Source organism: Megalops cyprinoides, chromosome 24, assembly GCF_013368585.1.
Source record: "Megalops cyprinoides isolate fMegCyp1 chromosome 24, fMegCyp1.pri, whole genome shotgun sequence".
Classification (NCBI taxonomy): Eukaryota; Metazoa; Chordata; class Actinopteri; order Elopiformes; family Megalopidae; genus Megalops; species Megalops cyprinoides.
Genome location: NC_050606.1, coordinates 7,724,985 through 7,745,356, shown reverse-complemented (window position 1 = coordinate 7,745,356; position 20,372 = coordinate 7,724,985). Strand labels below are relative to the sequence as shown.

The 20,372-nt window shown below is 47.3% G+C and overlaps 1 protein-coding gene across 4 annotated transcripts in view; it reads left to right on the top strand.

The window, feature by feature from the left end:
• The window catches only part of LOC118770841 (abl interactor 1), a 44,683-nt gene that overhangs the window by 5,017 nt on the left and 19,294 nt on the right, over positions 1–20,372 (top strand). For all 4 annotated transcript variants that reach the window (XM_036518574.1, XM_036518572.1, XM_036518573.1 and 1 more), the window contains exon 2: positions 8,698–8,865. In XM_036518574.1, the coding sequence (XP_036374467.1) occupies positions 8,698–8,865 (168 nt within the window). The remainder of the gene's footprint in view (positions 1–8,697; positions 8,866–20,372) is intronic.

Sequence of the window (20,372 nt, the reverse complement as noted above, 5' to 3'; positions counted from 1 at the left end):
TGCGTCTCCAACGGTCTCCTCAGGCTCCATGATTGGTGTTTCCTCTGGCCCTGCTGTTGAGATGAAGGCTTTTTTTTTCCCCCCAGACAACCTTTTTAATATCCGGTCCTTCTCCTGGTGGAAGGGATATTTGCATTTCCCTTACCTCGATTGAAGAGAGGAATTTGAATACGTCAATGGGTCATTTAGGTCGCCGAAGCCTTGTATTGAAACGACTTGCCAATGTGCTGAAATGTGCCCTGAATTAATTTGGCCAGCCTGGCAAATGGCCAGGAAGTGACAGCTCTTTAATGGCTTTTTGGTTTGGCATGCTGCACTTGTGAACAATGACAAAGCATTTATATTTCAGGAGTAGGCCTATATACAGGTAACGGACACGAGGGCTGAATATTTCCTGCAGCCATAGCTCCTCATTCAGGATTACCTTCAGTTCAAAGTCCATCTCCTTAAGCAGCATGGCACTTTGCTTTCCTCTCAGATGGTTACCCTTTTGGCCCGTATATGCGTGTATCCGAAATGAAAGGGGCATTCATTTCACTATGCCTATTAGGGAACGGTGCGGAATGAGACTGGTACTCTTGCTGGTTAATTACAGCCTTAGAGGCCGTGGTGAGAGACGGTGTTGTCCATCGCTATGCAGTGGCGTAGTGGTAAGGAGCAGAGTTCGCAACCTTAAAGGCTGCTGGTTCACTTCCCCAGTGAGGCACTGCTGCTGTACCCCTTTAAGGGGAAAGGTACTTAATCTAGACTTTCCCCAGTAAATATACAGCTGTATAAATGCATAAAATTGTAAGTCGCTCTGGATAAGACTGTCTGCTAAATGACAATAATGTAATGCAGTGTTGTGAAGTGGGGTGTGCGCTGACATGGAGTCTGCCTTCTACCAGCAGGGAAGGCAGGGCTTGCTGCTGTGTCTTGGCTCAGTGAGGAAATGGTGCTGTTACAGGGAAGCTCACATGGGGTTCGATTAGCGGATAGGATTTCAGTCAACTAAAACTGAGCCCAAAACTGCTTGCACAGCCCGGAAATACAGCAAGGGGTCTGAACTTGCTGTCTTGATGCAAATTTCTTTCTGCCCTCAGTAACTGACCTTGTTTGGCTTCAGGTCTGTTCTCATAATGTTATGCAGTAGCGTTGGCCCAACTGACCCTGGTGCAAATGTTCCCTTAGAGTGTCAAAGCAATTTAAGCCCCTGCTGAAACTTGAAAATCTGGTGATTTTACCAGAAGAACATGTGGGAGGCATCAAAAAATTCAAACGGACACCTTTGGATAGATCTCAGTGAGCACTGCAAAATCAATCAAAAAGCTTTGGCATCTGTCGATTTTTGGATTTTGAGTAACTGGCTGAAGCTGCTTCATCTGACTGCTGCTTGAGGTCTCTTGCTAGGATCAGAGATTCACATAGTCCTTTCCAGTATTTCTCTGCACGTTAGCATTGTGTGGTATTTGGTCTCCAGTGAAAACAGTAGTAGGATGTGTCTATTGAGTCCTGTCTGTTGTCCTGTCCGATATGATTTAAGGCAGGGGTACACAAGACACGGCTTCAGGGCTTTAGCTGAGCCACGTTTTGATCCATTCAGCCTGGAGCCTCAAAGTCTTGTTATTAATGAATCATTTATTATTAATGCCAAGTGTCACATTTCACTTCAGATCTCATTCATTTTTGTGAATCTTTTATGGGCTTCTCATTGAAATTTAAATTGTGGTGCCAGTCCCACAAACTGTAGTGGATGCTGACATTCACAGTATGCCACCAGAATCATTCGTCATTGATGAGGATTTTAAAGTATCTTTTTCAGTATATTTTGGGTGCATCATAACTGTGCGCACTAGTATTTAGCCAACTGCTGAAGTTGCATGTAATGCCATTGCCCTTTAACTAACCCAGATATGAAACTATTAAAAACACTTAAAGTCCTTGCATAAAATTGTATATTATGGTTAGATTATATCTGATTTATTTTATGTATATTATGTATATTTTATGCATATGTTTTGGCACGTGTCATCACTGTTGAAATGAAGTGTGCTGTCTCCTAATTGCATCTTTATGGCACCAAATGTTTTCACAGCTGTGTGTGTGTGTGTGTGTATGTGTGTTGTATGTGTGTGGGTGTGTGTAGGTTTGTGTGTGGGCATTATTTGTAGTGATGGCTACAAAGGCCTCCCAGATGTTGCGGGTCACAACTTAAGTGCAGAATCCAGGTCAGGAAACCAATTTATCGCGGAGAAGCGGACCAGGCCCAGTTGAGCTTTGGCTGGCATATGCTGGATAAGCATTGTTTGCACTTGTCCGCTCCGTGCTGAGATTACAGGGAAAGGGCAGAGTCGCCCCACCCTGTGTCCGTCACAACTCGGAAGCCTGATCTTGGTCTGCGTCGAGGCATCCCAGAAGTCCTTGCGGTGTGGCGTCCTCTGGGAGTCTCCGTTCTCCTTTAACCTTCTACCGAATATCTCAATCTAAATCTCCTGGCAGACTGCACTGAAGCCTGGGAGTCTGGCTGTCATTACAGCAGTGTGTAATCTAGAGCGGAGCGGAGCTGGCGCTGCACACAGAAGTAAATGCCAGTTTAGCTTCAGGGTACGAACGCTGAGCGGAGGGATATCCTGGTCCCAGCCCGCCGCTGTGGAGGGGGAGGAGGTGTGAGAATGGAGGGAACTCCAGTAGATCTGAGCAGCTTTGACTGGCTGCCATCTTTGAGGATGATACTGAGTGCTCTACTCTTCAGGCATTCAGTCATTATATCACAGAGTCATTACTTGGTCGCCATTCAGATGCTTGTCGGTGCAAAATGGAAAGTTCTGTTGTCTTGTATCAGTATTTATGTTGGAGACCACAAAAGCTCTACGTAAATTATTAGGCTCGGTTCTGTGTTGAAATTTTAACTTTTGGCAACCAACGTTTAAGAAATTGGCATAACTGAGCTGCTAGGGGGTTGGAACAGTGGAATTTCCATATACTTTTAACTGAATGTTATAAAATAATGAATAAGTGACCAAGTGTGTGATACAAATGTGGCAAATCAATAAAAACACCCAACTTAAAAAAGTGAAATGTAGATAACATAAGTAACTGGGGCACTCGTGTTAAAATTAGTCTAGCTTAACATGTGAACCATTGCCAAAGACCCATATTAAAAAAAAAAAAAAAAAAAAAAAAAAAACCGAGGCTTTGCAGTTTTGTGTTCAGTGAGCTTATCGTTTTGTGTTTATTTTGCATGTAAATTGGTTCATAAATGGGAAAAAAATGACAGCTTTAGCAAACCCTCATTCAAATGTGAAGCACGCAGTCACTTTGAAGCATGGTCTTATTCCTCATTCCATCATGAAAACTGAACCAGAAATCAATAGCTGCGCAAAGGAGCTTTCTTGGTTATTATACTGATTAGCTATTTTAGTAATGAATGCGTTGGAGTGTGCCATTATGCCAAGAGTTCCAGCCGTAGATGTGCAGAGGGGGAGGGGAAACCAGCTTCAATTATTTGAATATCAAAGTAATGGAAATACGAATCACTTCACAGGTCTCTGTGTCTCTTCGTAAAATTCTGCCTCAGCAACCATATCTCTAATGGCATGAGGTGCAGAACATGTAAAATGATTCTGTACCCACTGCTGTTATCTGGTCGGCGGGCGGCAGCTCGGTTGGCGGAGAAGTGGTGCATTAGGCCTGACAGCTATACGGTTTCTCTGAAGATTGGCTCTCTGCAGCACTTTCCGGAGGGCTTACCTAACCTCTGATGGGGCTTTTAGCACGTTGCGGTCTTCCCTCTCCAGGTGGAGAAAGCACAGGCTGCAGTGCATAAGGACGGATCGATCTGAGGGCCCACTCCCGGCAGAAAGACAGATTCCCTGGAGTTCTCACGCGAGACGTGAACGGGCCGTCCCCTCGACCTAGCTGACATGGCAGCGCTCAAAGCTGACGTGCAGCTTGTTTTCTGCTAAATCCTCTCCGCGGGAAGTCCGTCTCTGGAAAAGAGAGCGAAGCTCGCTCCCGCTTCTGACATCGCAGCATGAGTGAAGGCTCAGCTGAGAGACAGGCAGTGGAGGTCAGGAACATGGGGAAAAAAGTGCATCTGTGAAATGAGGAGCTTTTCAAAAGTATTCCCAAAACACTGTTTTTTTTTTTTTTTTTGGTTTATAAACTTAATATCTGAAGTTTCATGTGGCCTAGTTGCTAGGGATCTCAACCAGAAAGTTAGGGGGAAGGTTTTTTGTTTTGCCTCGTACAGAACCAGCTGTATAAATTGATCAGTAAGGTGGAAGCTGTGTAAGTTGCCATGGAAGAGGACATCTGCTAAGCAAATAATGCAGACTCTTTGAAAGCGAGATCATAACTCAGTGGGTCCCTTGAAGAGGTAGACACAATCAGCTTCTCCGCTACTCTGCTCAGTGACACTGTTGTAGCTTGTTTGTACGCTTCTCCAGTGATTTTGAAGGAAACGTGCATTGACTGAATTTGATTAATAAATTTTAGCCTATTTTTCAGATAGATTCAGTCTGCATCCACATATAAACTCCTTTGAAAATATTTTCGAAAATTCAGGGGTCTCAGAAAAACATACCAACCGTCATTCTGTTGATTCCTTGGAAATGGAAGGGTGAAAGACGTCGTCCTAAGAAGTGTGGCTACTGCTTTTCAGTCATTCCAAGGTGGCCGTGATGCTTACACCAATGCCCCCTCTTCCTAAATTAAGTCTATACCTGAGTGTGGAGGCTCAAAATTAGGGCATGTGTGGCCTCACAGTGCTGCCTGGCCTCCCACAACAGCAGTGCTTATAGATACAGTCCTGGAGTGGTCCAGCATCTCGATTCACTTACAGGTTTTGTCTCAGACATGATGGTTCCTCTGTAAATGTACCAAGAGCTATAAAAGGTCACAAAGAGAAGGAAACGCAGGGATTCCTCTTTTCACAGCCTTAGTTTTTGGTGCATTTAAATCCAGACCAGGGAGCAATTGTGGAAAGGCACCAGATGGAAGCCTAGCAATCGGAAATGCTCTGCAGTAGAGTATTTTTATTTATGTGCATAAGGGGGAAAAGTAATTAAAACAATGTGCAGTCTACTGTACGTTGGAATATAATGCAATCTTTCTGTTAATTAAATGGTGAGAGGGGTTGGAACTGCACCAAGGTTGGTGGAATTTGTAGTGCTTGCTTTCTCAGTCCAGAAATGGTACAGTCTGTGCCTGTGCTCTCTGAGAAGAGGAGGAAAAGGAAGTTGGAGAGAAGAGTGGGACGAGTGGGTGGGGTGGGTGGGGGCTGTGCTCCTCTCCCTGACCCTGACGCTCTTTCCCTCCGGACGGGAAGTCTGGGTCTTTCCTCCCGACTGCCGCTTGGAGCTGCAAACAGCACTGCCCAACTGCTCTCATAGTCCTGTTCCTTCCCTTCGCTGCCTTTACAAACCCTCCCAGGCCTACTGCCTCTATAAAGTCACATTGTCCTATCCCTTCTCTTAAGCACCATGACAGATACCTTGGGTTTAAGGGGAAGAGGAGAGTTAAAGAAAACAGTTAACGGAAAGCATTGCTTGGACATACCAAGACAGCCTTGTATTTTGTACACATTTAGGATATCCAACCAGAAGCTTTTCGAGAGTTTTAAACGCAAGCTACTTCTGAAGTAAATCTACAAGGAGGCCAGTGGTGCTAACATGTCTGCAGGATGAAACCACACATGTGGAGAACTATCAGTGCCTCTGTGTCTTAAGGCATTTAGCATTTTTCTGGTTTATGTTTTGCATAATCCTCTGTTTGTATTATGCTTAAGCAGACCATGGTACATGTGAAAGGTTCAGAGAAATAAAATATGACCGATGAGGGAAAGGTCGGTGTACATAGAGGCAGTAAAAAGGTGATGTATACTTTTATTGGCATTTATTTTTGCAGAGGGGAAGTTTCTCACAGCACGCTAGTGAATCATAAACTTTGTGATATTTCAAAATGAACAATATGTGTTTTACACATCTGGGACGTAACAATGTGTGATAACTGATGAGCATTGTCTCTGGAGAGTAAATATCTCAAATAACTCACAAGCTGTATGTGTATCAGGCAGGAAGTTCTAATGCTGGGTTCCAATGACGATGACCATGTAACCTGTTTGTTTCTAAAGTTCTGGTGCAATTTCGTTACAGCCGAATTTAGTAATACAGTTGGTATGGACCGTAGAAGAGTATGTCTCTTTGCTACGCATGGCGTGGGATTGTGGAAAAACTTTGCTCTTCCTCTTCCTTTCTGTTGAAATAATAAATGTCAGCCGTTGAATAATTTACTACTGATTTTAGTGAAGTTGTGAGTAAAGAAGCCGGGGTAGCACAGGGGAAGAGGCGCCCCATGCGTTTCTGTGGTTGCAGACAATTGTTGCCAACTTGGTGACTTTTGTTGCCAGTTTTAGAGACTTTTACAGTGCCTTAGCAATATTCACCCATGCTGTATTTTCCCTTTTCGAGGCGATGAAAAGTTGTGTATTTTATTTGTTTATCTTGTGTGGATGCCCCAAAATGGAGGAAGTGTTCAAAGTGCCCTACGTTTCCCTCTTGATGACCTTGGATGCCACCCGACGCAGCTTTTGTCAACAAAAACTCAAGGAATTTTAGAGGGCAGTCAGGCAACTTTTTTTTTTTTTTTGCTCCAAAGACTGCTGTGGCAACAGTAACACGGAACAGATGGGGCCGTGTAGCAGTGAGCAGCTGTGGAAACACATGCAGAACAACACATTAGACTTCTCCAGGCCCTTCTGACTTCTCCAAGCCTGACACACCCGACTTCTCAAGGCCTGACACACCCAACTTCTCAAGGCCTGACACATCAAACTTCAGACCTGTTTTTTTGGCATGATTTCCTAGTCATAAGAAGAAGACCCTTATTCCTTGTGTAGGAGGGTACTGTATTATCATGATGATTTCTTTAAACCATTAAGTTGGGCTGCCTAGAAGAGAAGAGTCCAGTGTGCTGCATGCTGATTTGTCCTCACTGTTGGAGTATTTCCTGCGATTGTATCTCCACATCTGTCTTTGCTGTATGGATCTGTGATGCAGACATTAAATCAGTCCTGCAATGTATATCCCAGTTGCTGTTCTTGGCCAATGTTAACAGTGTATTTAAATGGTGCACCAAAACACTGGCTTTAACAGTTTCCATATTACCAGGTTTCTGTTGTTTGTACAATAATAACAAAAGTCCCAACCTGGCTGTAGTCTCTTCAAATTTACCGAGCTGGTTGAATGATGTCATTACTGAAAATATACACACACACACAAATTTCACCTTCACTGGGAATCAATCTCTGAAGGTTTGACCACAAATAACATATAGCACAACATGCAGTTTGTGTAGTCTCTTTGGGAGTACGAGTTCCAGAACACTGGTGCACTAGTGTTTTTGCCTTTCTGTTCAGAGTCGATTACTTGCCTGTATGGACTGTGGATGTGATCACCTATGTGACTGTGCATGTTGGAGCGCTGGTACAGTAGCCTTCTATGCATCCAGCCTGTGCATTGGCTAGGTTGTCAGGCATGTATCTGCTCAGGTGATGCTATGCTCTGTTCTTGGTTTCCGTAGCTATGTGATTCACTCGGCAGAAGAATAGCTGACAGGTCTGTGTCATGTGACCTCGAAAACAGATGGCCGTCGCAGCGGGAGGACTCTCTGGTGGAATCTCTCCTCATTCCTGGAGGCTGATATCATGCTAAGCATCTGTTACTGTATTCCATTCAAAATGTTCTCAGTTTTTTTTCTCACGAGGAATGCTGTCTTCTGTAGTTCTGTTTTAAGCTACACAGTGGTCCACTTCACACACTATGTCATTGAATTGTGGTGTTGCAGTACTTGTGAGAAACTTGTGGGTGGTGTGGTGTCAGACCTTAAGATGGTAGATACAGGTTGATAGATTGATAAGAATAGGACTGGCTGGTCACAGTCATCCTCAGAATGTCAGGGTTCAGACACTAGCTGGGTTGAGCTCATTTTGACACTTGGGTGAAAATAGTAGGCAAAGATAAACTGACTTACTGTTCAGGGTTAACATGGATTGTTTGTCTTTTGTTGACATTTCAGTTTAGTATGGCTTGAGCCAGTGATGTCATGCCAAGAAAAACAAGCCTGGAGGGCTTCCATAGACCAGAGCTTCACGTGTGAAGGCGAATCAGTAGTAGCTTGATCTGGAAAGGCTGGTGGAAGTTCTGCTTTTGAATGGCAGGGGGGACGTTCAGGATTTTTTGAAATGAGGTAACAGTAGTTTACCAGCTTCTTACTCATGTAAAATTTGGGCTTAAAACACTGAAAGCCTTCACCCCAAATCCATGCATTTCTCATATTGCTTAGGTCTACCGTCTCCTCTTTCTTTTAAAACACAGTATTCAGACAGCCAGAAACCACTGTGCAAATAAAAGAAGTCTCTCACGACTGATCACAAACATAAGGGGAAATTAGCAGTAATAACTGCTCTGGGTTACTCTCTTGCTTGTAACCACAGTTGCTGCACTGGATGTTTCTTCAGATGTCTGTACCGTGGGGCAGTGGGATTATTCTTGGCCCGTTGAGGATGGTCTCTGCAGATGGTTGTGCACGGGTGCGCGTCCAGCTACAGAAGTCGTTGAAACCAGTGCAATTGCGTCAAGAGGTCAACCGCAAACGAAGCGCACATTGACCGCTAACCCTGACCTCGTTCTGCCCCTCTCTCCCTCTGTCCCTCCCCAGGCTGTGGACAAGCGGAAAGCCCTGGAAGAGACGAAAGCCTACACCACCCAGTCGCTGGCGAGCGTGGCCTACCAGATCAATGCCTTAGCCAATAACGTGCTGCAGCTGCTGGACATCCAGGCGTCCCAGCTGCGCAGGATGGAGTCCTCCATCAACCACATCTCCCAGGTCAGTCTTCCCACAATGCCTCTGCTCTGCGCTGCCCTTACTGCCCTTCCTACTCCAGGAAGGGATCTGGGTCCTGTGTATGTTCTGTGCCTGTTTCACCACCAGTAACTGACTCAAGTAGTTTGGCTTAATAAGGGCTTGGAGGAGATGGAAGCTGGAAGACATGGTTGGATGCTCTCACTGGGGGCGAGGGAGGGGAGGGGCTCGGGCAAGACTGGTGACCAATGAGAGGAGTTTGATGGAGGGCTTTGAGCTGTCTTGGACCTGCCCATAGTAAACTGTTCTTCTAGTGTTGCAACTCCTCTGTGGGCTTAGTCAGGACAACAAAGTGTCCTTTGATGGGCATTCATGAAATTCCTTGGGAGCATATAGCCAGTATGTGTTTCTTTTAGTGTTTATCATACTTGCCTTTTGCTTATGCATATGATTATCTGTTTAGGCTCCTGTTTAGGAAGCCAGTAAATTGTGCTTACTGCTGTCATTTAGTAGTGAAACGTAATCCAGTGTTCTTGGAGCAGGTAGTATGCAAATCTAAATCCATTTATTTGATGTAATTTATCGATTTAATTCATTAATGAATTTTGTAGATTCTCTTATGTAAAGTGACTTATAATGTTAATAGTGTAGTAAATATTAGTAAATATGAATGTAAGTACACATCCTTCTGGAAAAAGCAGAAATAACAGTAAAATATAGTACATAACTATAACTAAAGAGTAGCTTACATACATCTTTCTAAAAGGAATATAGCGCCTACAGTGATCTGTAAAAGCAACATTTTACGGAAAAAAAGTTAAATGGCCGTTTCCTATTACATATTCCAGAGCTGTTACCCCTGTGAAAGCATTGTGTGGTAACAGTGTTTGCTCAGTTATAGGATAACTGTGTGAATGTGTGCAAAGACAGAGAGATGGAGGCCAGGAGACATTCCTGTTCTGAAGGTTCTGAAGGGAATGCTGAGAGACTTTGTAACAGCCAGCCTTGCCTCACTCATTCCACATTCCTGCTCTGGCCCGGGTCGCCGTGGAAACTCCTCAGCATTCTCTTTGGGCGGGATCAGCATTGTGACACGTGTGTGCTGTAAAACTGGCATTGTGTTGCGACTGGCCAGAGCCTCTGGTCATACTTCTGTGAAGCTCGACGCCTTCGATTTGCTGTATTGCCGTCTGAAAATGTCTACAAAAGGGGAAAAAACAACTTGTGCATTGATGAAACAATAATGAATGAGTTTGCGTTTCCCTTCCGGAATTAGAATTTTGTCCAGAGAAGTGAAAACATCTCATGTTCCCATAAAATAATATTTTAAAAATATTACAGATTGCTTAACAGAAGACTAATCAGGGAGTCCCTTTCCGCCTGTCTCTACCTCTGTCATTACTGTACGTCTCTCCCTGTGTGATGGGACGCAGAGCACTTGAGTGCGACTCTGAATGCGTGCTTCTCAGATTACCGCATCGACGCTTACAGGAGAGCGGGAGAGCTTTCCCCTGTCTCCGCTTCCCAGACCTCTGCGTGTGTATCCTCCGTATCCACGGCAACCGTCCCCAAAGACAGCCGGAGGACTGAGGTCGTGGTCATCAGGCCCACGGTTATTGATGGTCTCCCTGGTTAGTGGAGCAGGCGATTTCCCCCCCCAGCACCCCCCCCCCCCCCCAAGTCTCGCTGCTGGCTCCGTTGTTAATAATGGATGGGAAATGCTCCACACCCCAGGCTACTGGCAGTGCAGTTTGTTCTGGTGAATTTTTTTCCCCCCCTCTGAAAATCAGGCCAAGCTTCAGAGGGAGAAACTGCCCCTTGTGAGGCTTTGTGTCCGGCAGCGTCTGAGAGGCGGAACTCGGCGTTTCTCTCTGAAACCCACCCTGTTCTGGAGCTAGGCGTTAGGAACCAGGTCACGCTCAGGAGACTGTCTCCTGGTGACCTCAATGCTGACCTCAGGTCAGCACTGTGCGCTTGGCTCACACATGCTCCCACAGCACAGAGCTCTGGCTGTATGGGTGGTGATCAAAGTGTTGACCTGTGATTGGTCTAAGACTATGATGTCATCACTGAGCCCCCCACCCCCCCGCTCCCCCCACCAAAGCAATGCAAGGAGACAGATGGGCGGGGTCCCGCCAATGTGGGCATTTTCAGAGCGTAACATTGTCTGCCAGTTTGCCTCTTTCATGACCTGTATGCCTTCACGTGTTCCTCAGGGTGCTGTAGCTGCAGTGTCAGGGGCAGTGTGTGTGTGTGAGCGCAGGCACATCTGTGATGCTTGCGGAATGAGATCTGTTCTGTCGGTTATCTTTGAAGGCCACATTTCCTGTTAGCGCGGCCTGTGAGAGAGTGTGTAGCGTGACGCTCTTTTCCCACGGGACTGTGCGGACTTCGGAGAGTGGTAACTGTCACACTAATCCCCCTGGTTGTTGCCCTGGCTGTAGTTGTTTCCCCAACCCCTTACAGATTGTCAGTTTGGACCATGAACCTGATGGGCATGGGTTCAAAGCGCCTAGGTTGTTGTTTGCTCAACCAAGGCAGTGTAGCTCTATTGCTCTAGCTCTATATGACTGAGTTAGAAAGCATTGCAGAAGGTGAGAGGTGTCCATTTGAAAGCTGTCCTGCATGAGGATCTTTAATTGAATGAATAACACAGACATAGTGACCGGAAAGTGAAGTCCGGCTGCCTCTGGCCGCGTGTGAACCGGCTGTGAAGAGACGGCGAACAGTGGCCGCTTTGTGCGCTCTGGCAGAGTGACCCGGGGGGGCGCGGTGCGTCTCTTCCTCCTTCGCCTCGCCTGTGAGATGTGCGCGCGTGTGGAGAAAGCGCTCACAGAACGCCCAATTAGGCTTCAAGAAGCCCCTGTGGGGGTTCCTCGTCGACCTCGCGTGTGGGGCTCCCTGGTCCCTCGCTCTCACTCGCCTTCTCTCCCTCTCTCTCTCTCTCTCTCTCTGCGTGCAGACAGCCCGTTTGTGGCGTGCGGACCGCAGGGGGGTTTGGGGTGGAGCAAGCGGAGGAATCGGGTGCGAAACGCAACGGCAGAGATCAGAAGCGAAGGGCTACTTGTTTCCCCCCTTGCTCGGTAACTCGATTACGGAGGCCAAGACGGGACGCTGTGCGATGGGGCGTGAGAAAGTGGCGTGCATCTCTGGGCCACTGCCCCCGCCTATGCCCCCACCGCCCTCCCATATACCCCGCCCCCTGCCAAAGTCAATCACGCTAAATCACGCTTCGTCCCATTTCACTGACGCGTATCTGACGTTCCGGAAAGCAGCACGGGTGAACCCAGAATCAAATTAAACGCAGACTTGTGCATGCATTATTGTTCAGGCATAAGCAGTTTCATACCAAAAAACTGCTGGCCCCCAAAATGTGTCCTGTATAGAGTTTAGTTATTACAGTTGATTTTCATTAACGGCTTTTATGGTTGTAATGAGGCTTTTTTTAAGGGGTGAGGTACTAAGAGCAAGAACACGGCCCTGACTTGGAACCTGATTGGGGGTGGGGTGGGGGGGGGGGCGGGGGGGTGGGAATGACTGGGAGGAGCCCCATCTGCGTGAGTTTAAAGTAGGCCAGCCAGAGTTAATGAGTGCCCTGAACACTGTGAGCTGGTGACGAGGCAGCCTGTGACAGCAGTGGTTGGATTTACTCACAAGCACTGACACTTATGAGTATGTCCGCGGGGGCTGTTTTCGCGCTTGCGCACCATTGCCTGGCAGCGGCCCCCTTTTAGTCCCCAACCTGCGCTGGAGAAAAGCCTCGCGTGTCTCCCGATACCCGTGCAGCTGGGACTGGAGCAGCAGGTGTAGTTTGTATGCCGCTCAGTTCAGTTCTTCAGCACAAAGCAGCCCTCGTCCTTCCTTATCTGAATGCCCTGCTACCAGGCGTCTGAACCGCCATTAAACGAGCTTCGTGCCGCTCGGCGTCTGAACTGGTGAACTTCCTCATGAGATTGCGAGAGCTCTTCCCTGGAAGCTGATGGTTCTAATATGTAGGCCAGAGATTCTGTTTTGATTACGTAACGCTTCATGTGATTTAGGTCCTTCTCTCTCTCCCTTCCTTTTTCTAGTTTCTTCGTACCGTCTCCTCTGGGCATGAGTGCAGATGTCTCATTGTATATCTGTTCTCTTGTTCTGATGTCCCCTGAAGTATTGATCCCAAAGCTGAAGATGTAGGCCCCATGCCTTGTGCTATCACTTTCATACTGTTCAGCCATGGTACGCCCAGTGGTGTGGTCATTATATGAAGCAGTGGGGCTAGCAGTTGTTGTGTGGAAGGGTTGGGGGGGGGGGGGTGAATTTCAGGAAATGAAGGAAATGAAGATCTACAGATACAGGGTCGGCCTGGCACCATAGTGCTGACTCGTGGCGTGCTTCCCTTGCCCAGGGCGTGTCGGGTTTCACGTTGTGGCCGCTCGGTGCTGTAGCACTCAGCCCTCAGCGGGGTGCGTGTGTGTCACTGTATGAGTCTGCTTTTCCCATGAATCACCAACCAGTCATCCAGGCCTTATTCATGTCTGCTGGACTGCTCTTAAACAGGATATTCATTAGGCAAACTGCTGGGGTTTTTTTTTTTTCTGTGGCAGGAGCTTGGTCATCTTCCACAACCCAACATGCTTCACTGAGCCAGATTGTTCTGGGCTTTTTTTTCTTTTTTTTTTTTTATTCCTTTGTTCTTTGACAGCCCCCTAACATCGAGGGAAGTACCCAAATGCCTGAATTTTTTTTTTCTTTTGATAAATGAATTTTCATACATGACGGCTCTCAACGGCAGTCGGGATAATGTCTTAATACAGTCCCCGGCCAGTGCTCCTCAACAAAACCTTCCCCGTCGATTCGCTGAACGCCATCTGTTTCCTGCTTTATTGGCTTTAAATGACAGGCAGATGTTTCTGGTGGAGATTACACTTTCTATCTCTAGAAAGTGTCTGAGATTGTATTAAGAGGGATAGAGCTTTGCCCTGCGGACTTTCCTTCAATCTGCCATCTCGACATGTAGAGGAAGGAGTTGTGCCAAAAGTAGCGTTTACAGTATTTAGGTCCCTGTGGTGAAAGATAAATTACATGTCCTGGATATTAGCGGCGGGCTGAGCGCAGCATCGCTAACCCAGCGCCAGCGGAAGGGGATGGATGGGTGGAGTCGACCGCACGGCCGTGGGCGGGTGGAACGGTCTGCTTTCTTTGATGGCCTGGCTACTAAAACAAATGGAGAGGCCTCTGAACGAGTTCAGTCGCTTAAGTACTTCGGGGCTGCCCGTAAGCAATAAACTGTCTTTTAACCAGCTCACCACTGAGATTCGGAAACGGTCACCAACAGTGACGGTTTGTGCTTGCCGACTGTGGCCTTCCGACTTTGAACACAAACTGCTTTGACTGCTGCATTGCAGTGTTACAGAACCTCTTTTAAACTCATAAAGATTTTTTTTTTTCTTCTCAATGCTCTATGCTAACAATGCCAGCAGTCTTTTAAAGATGGCACAAGAAGCGGCTAAATCATCAGTGTCCAAACCGCTGATATTTTAGCACTTAATAATTGCTCTGTTCAGTGAAAGCCGAGCTCTGAAGTGGAAGTTGCCTAAAATATCACCCATTATTTACACACCTGCTTTGTGAAATTTCCCTCTAAATATAAATATCTCTTTTTAAAATATTTCTGACCAGAGTCGACTTTAGGAAATGTCTTACGGCAGCTACTAAAGATATTAAAGCAGTATCTTTTCTACCCTGCTGTTTTTGTTTAATGACATGCTGGCACGCTAATTGTTACGTTGGACTAAATTGCAGGGTTTGTGGGTTGGTTTACTGTTTTCTCTAATGAGCCGTGAGAAAAATTTTCCTCGTGTGGGGACAATAAAATATCATCTGAAATCTGATACGTTATCGGGCACCACCCTCCTTCGCACATAACAGAGCATTCTCCCGCCGCTCTGCGAAGCGGCTGGTGACACGGCAGGCCCCTTGCGTCACACAGAAGTCACTCTCCGAGCACGCTGACCCCCCCCCCCCCCCGCTCATGAACTGGCTGCTCTCCCTTTCACACACAAACACATTCAGGAAGTAGGTGGGGGGAGCGGCAGTGCTTCGGCTCATTTGTTTTGCAGCTCGGTGTGGATCTGACCGTCCTCACATGCCCCCCCCCCTCTGCTTTTATCGTGAGCGCTTCAGCGCCTGATCTCTGCCCATTGGTCATTTTTAACCACGCTGCTTTTTGAAACTTCTACCACTTTACAGCGTCAGTGATATTAATGTGCTTTATTAGCTCTGAGCCTTAAAAGTCTAGTGTGCTCACTTACACAGAACTATAGTTACAGACCCCGTAACAGTGTTATAGGGCAAAACTCGTTTCTCTGGGTATGAAATGACACAGTTCACAGTGCTTCCTTATATTTATTATGCTAATGTAATCTTGTAACCTGTGATTAAGTTGTTTACCTGTAAAGCATCTTGATGGAAATGTTCTTGAGGACTCCATTGGTCAGTCCAGCCTGTTCAGGATCAGAACGTCCGCATCCTAAGGTCACAGAGCAAGGCCTTCAGAGAACAGACTCCCACTTTAAAGTGCACGGCTAACGTTGCCACCCGTGAGACGCGTTCTCTGCCAGGAATGCAGCCAAGATTAACGATAACCTAGCACAAACGGCCAGGCCTCTTTTTCTGAATGATGTCGTGCAGACGCTGGGAGCAGGCCCCCCAGCCCTGGTGTCCACGCCTCTGTGCGCTATTGTGTCTTTGCCCTTGGATTGCCTCAGCGACAGGAAAGACGAGCCATTCTAGCTGTCCTCTGGCAAATGGTTGGCAAAACATGTTTTGTACCCTCCACATGCTATTTATGTGCTACATAACAGTGTCTTGAGTCTGTCTTGAGTTTCCCTGGATGGACAGTATAGACATTGTTCTCTCTGGTACAAATCAAGTTAGGTGGCCTCTTAGAATGTATTCTAGGCACTATGTATGTGTTACTTCTTTGTTTAAGCCCTGTTTTTCTTTCCTGTTTACCGCAATTCTGGACGCCCTCTCTGTCTATATTGTTGTTGTTCTTGCTGTGATGCGTTTAATGTACCATGCCGCATTAAATTTGTAAGTCCCCCTGGAGACATGTGCCTGCCAAATAAGTAAATGAATGAATTAATAATGGTAATTGGGAATGATGGAGACTGCCCCCTCCCCTCTGGTCACGGATCGACAACGTTAGGCGACCAGAGCGACAGCGTGCCCTTTGGGGAAATTTGGCATCGTTGCACGCTGCCGACATCAGCTGGGTCTGGTCCACCGGGTTGTTGTGGAAACGGCCGCAGGCGTTTGCCGGGGGGGCAACTGTGCGTGGGTCAGTCCTCTGAGCAGAGCGGGGAGATGAGCCTTGCACTGAGGTGGACTTTTTTTTTTTTTTTTTCTTCCGTAAGAGTCATTGGCTGAAGATCTGCAGCCCTGTCCTCCCGAGCGTGATATCTCTGCTCAAACAGAGACAGGAAGCGGGGGGACTTGGGCGCTGGCGATGATAGTTACTGGAAGCAGGCACGGCCATTTGTTTCCCTCTAAAAATACTAGCGCATAGCGGGTGCTATTTTTAACGCACTGCCTGCGTTTGTGCAGTTAGCGCACAACAGAAGCAAGGGAGTGTTTACCGAGCAGCGCATAGCTGAGATGTTTCGGAGGCAAGTGCTTGGAGATGCCTGGTGTTCTCAGCCAGTGCGCTGTGGCTCACACCTAGCCTCTCTCGACATCATGTTTCCCAACTTCACTAAATTGCTGATATGGCTTTGTAAAACTCTGTTGCTGTTTCAAAAATGCTGATGCATGTGTGGTATCAGCTGAATGTTGCAGAAAGTTTGGAGATTCCATTCCAGTGACGTATGTGTTCCCTAAAGTCTGACCTGAACTTGCCGCTAAATGAGTGAAGAGGAAAGTCCGTACTTATGAGTATAATCAAACCTAGTATGTTGATACTTTGGCAGTGGCTAAGCCAGTGGTGTCGATCTAAATGTCAAAGAAACCAAGCAATGAACTTCTAAGGAGGGGAAATGAGAACTGGAATTTAAACCCGCCAGCCTCTGTCCTGGGGGGCCTCTGGGTGTTTGGTCAGTATTGGCTCGGTGTGAAATGAAACCACCCAGTGCCACTGGCACCAGTTTAACATTTAGATTTGCATTTGGGCCCCCATTTGGCTTTACATTTGGCCTCTGGCTTGGTCTTGCAGTTGGCTTTGCATTTGGTCTCGCATCTGCCTGGCCTATGATGTGACACATAGCCGCAGTCGATGAGCCTCAGAGTGCTCCTCTCTGATAACCACAGAAAAACCATTATCAGTGAAGTGGCAACATCCTGCACTAAGTGCAAGAGCGTGAGTAAATTATATTAAAGAGGCTCTCTGGCAGTAACCCCCGCCCCCTAGATTCCCCCAACTGTGTTCCCGACTGTGTAGTTGTGGCAGGAGGTGTGGCAATGAGGAGAGGCACAGCTGTTCACAGGGGGTTGCCCCTCCCTCCCTCTCCGGCCCTCTATCAGGCTGATATGGGGCAGTTGAATGGCCCTGATCAAGGGTCTCCAGTTAGCATCAGCTCCTCAGAGACTCCTGACGTACAGATTCCGATTCGGGGCAAGATTTACTGTTTTAATACTTAGTATATTGGTTTGCAGGAGGTAGACAAGAGGCGATCCATTTAAATTATTACTTTGCATTGTATTGTATTTCTCGAGAGGGATGGATTTTACCCTGGAAGATTCTGGCACAGACAGGACGTGAAATCATCACCCACTTTAGCATGTTAGCTCCCTGCCGCTGCCAGCTGGCTCAGGTTACTTACTGAAGGTTATGATTAGGCTGCGTTCAGACATATGGTTTTAGCGCCGTCTCGTAGAGCGCCTGCGAGCTCGCCTCCCGAGAGCTGTGAGCGCTCGGGGATGTAGGGTCGTCTCTCCGCTGCCTGTAGGGTCACGCAGTGCCCGCTCAGGAATGTGAGCGGAGCGGGACCACGTCTGAGCGCAGGTCCTCAGTGCGGCCGTTTCCGGGCATGTGCAGGGTGAGGTGAGGTCTCAGAGTGCTGGACCGGGGCCAGGCGTGGGGAGTAAAGATGTTAGCAGCCGTGCACCGAGGGACACCCGCCCACATGCATACACATATAAATACATGTTTTCAATCTCGTACCATTTTAAGCATTCAGTCTCAGTCACACAGTTAGGCCTGTGTGCTGGCTGAATCAAAAACACAGATGTGCGCACACACATACATACATACATACATACAAATACCACATACTTTCAGACTGACATATATTTTTTCTCTCTTTCTCTCCTCTTCTCTAGCCCCCCCTCCTCAAATAGACACATTCTCTCTCTCTTTCTCTCTCTCTCTCTCTCACACACACACACACACACACACACACACACACACACACACACACACACACACACACACAGCAACCACAGAGGTGTGTGTGTGTGTGTGTCTGTGAGGGAGAGAGAGAGAGAGAGAGAATCCTGGCAGTGTCTGAATGAAGGCCTCTGGGCTGCGTTGCCGAGTGGGCTGTAACTCTGCGGTGGCCATTGCAGCGTGCCAGGGCCTGGTCACAGGGCCGGGGAGAGCTGAATGAACAGCGAGCTGGCCGCTGCCCGCCTGCCAAGGGTCATCGGAGCAGTGGGGGGAGTCCGGCATTAACGAGAGCTCCGCTGTGTGCAGGAGGCGGGGCCAGAGCTGCCACCCTGCCATTTTTTCATTTATTTTATCTGATGAACTCACAAGTGGCCCAGAGATGTTTTTAAAGGGCATGGCTGATATTTATCAATTTTACAGCTTGTAAAATGGGGCGTGTAGCTGCCTTGAATACATAACGACACATTATGCTGCAGAGTGTAGCTGTTGGATTCACGGCATTGGTAGGAAAGAATGTTAGTGGCTTTTTTGCGTTGTAAATGGCAACATTAACAGAAAATGCATCTGTCTGATTCAAACAAATACATTTAATTGCATTCCCTTGCCTTGAAGTACACTTTCTAGTGTTGCATAAGTAAGTCTGCTGCTGTTCAGTACCCAGAGTAACGAGCTAAGGAAAGAATTACTTGCAGTGAAGACGTTGCTTCTTTAGCGCTGTGTCCCTGTTAGATGAAAGGGGTCTTCTATTGGGTCTCACCATCTCCTTTCAGCGGATTTTTACAGCAAACAACATTTCTTTCATCTCCACAAGCAAGGCCTTTCTTTCAGCCTGAAAGCGGCTGAATGTGTTTTCTGTGCCGAGCCGTGGCCTTTCCAAAGAGCCGCAGGAAGGCTAGCGGTGAGCAGCGCCGTGGTGACGGGGACAGGAAGCCAACCTGAAAAGTTCCCCCGTTTTGAAAGCCGCTGTGGGCTGCTCTCTGTGAAAGGGAAACCCAGGGAAATCGTTCAGTTGAACGTGTCAAGATTTTTATTAATCCAGCACCTTAAGGACCATACGCCCTGTGTCTGCTTGGTATATGCGTCACTGAAAACTCTCCCCGAGGTTAATGTTCAGATACTGACCAACTTTTAATGAATTCAGATTTGATTTGCGATTCGGTCATGCACGTTGTAAGATAAAAATACAGTAAGGTAATTGCTGATCACATTTCCTTTAAACTGACTGAAATAAATTCTTAGTGGGTGTCATGCATTTTGGTAACTCAATGGTTTGCACCTTTTTAAGGGCTCAGAGAAAGCTCGCTCTTTAAAATTAGTATCGACTCTCTGCAAAAGTGTGTGGTGAGAACGGGAAACCCACTGCCACTTTGGATTTGACTCGCATGAGCTTGCGAGGTGGTGGTGGGCGGGGGGGGGGGGCGGGGGGGGGTGTGGTTGTACTCTCTTATATGAAAACATAAAATGTGTCCTTCCACCTGAACCAGCTTAGCATGCTTCTTTTCATGCTTCCTGTTCGTCAGAATAACATTGAAGTGCTATTTGCAGGACACAGCCTATGTCCTGTCAGGACATAAGCTAGGTAGCAGTCCAGGCTAGTTGTGCTGATTAGCAGGTTACCTATGACATTAACCCTGTCTCTTTCAAGCGACCCATTTAGATGAGATTAGTGAGATTAAGAAAGGGATCGCCCTTTAGTTCCCTGTGGGTGGGCCCGATGGTCTACACATTGAAAGTAACCACTTGCCCCCCCGACTCCACTAATCATGACTGAACTCTGATCGGCACTCCGCACATTTCACAAACACCTCACTCTCTGGTCACTGGTCTGGGATCAGAAGGGTAAACTGAGCAACAATTTAGAACAGCCCCAGAGGCCTTTCGCCACCATCGCTCACACGAAAACCAAGGGCACGCTTAGTCACACCCCAGCAGTGCCTCCCCTAAGCCTCTGGGCCCAGAGGCTGCTGGGAAACCCCAGCTACGTCAGAGAAGGGCAGAGCAGCCGAGGGAAGCGGGTAGCACAGCGTTTACCAAAGCGGAGATCAGTGCCGGTCCCACAGCCAATCACCTCCTCTCTCTGCGTGGAATTTCAATAATTCATGGTCCCTCCCCCCCACCTTGATCTTTCTCCCCCGTCCACCGGGAATTGAGGTGCAGCACATAA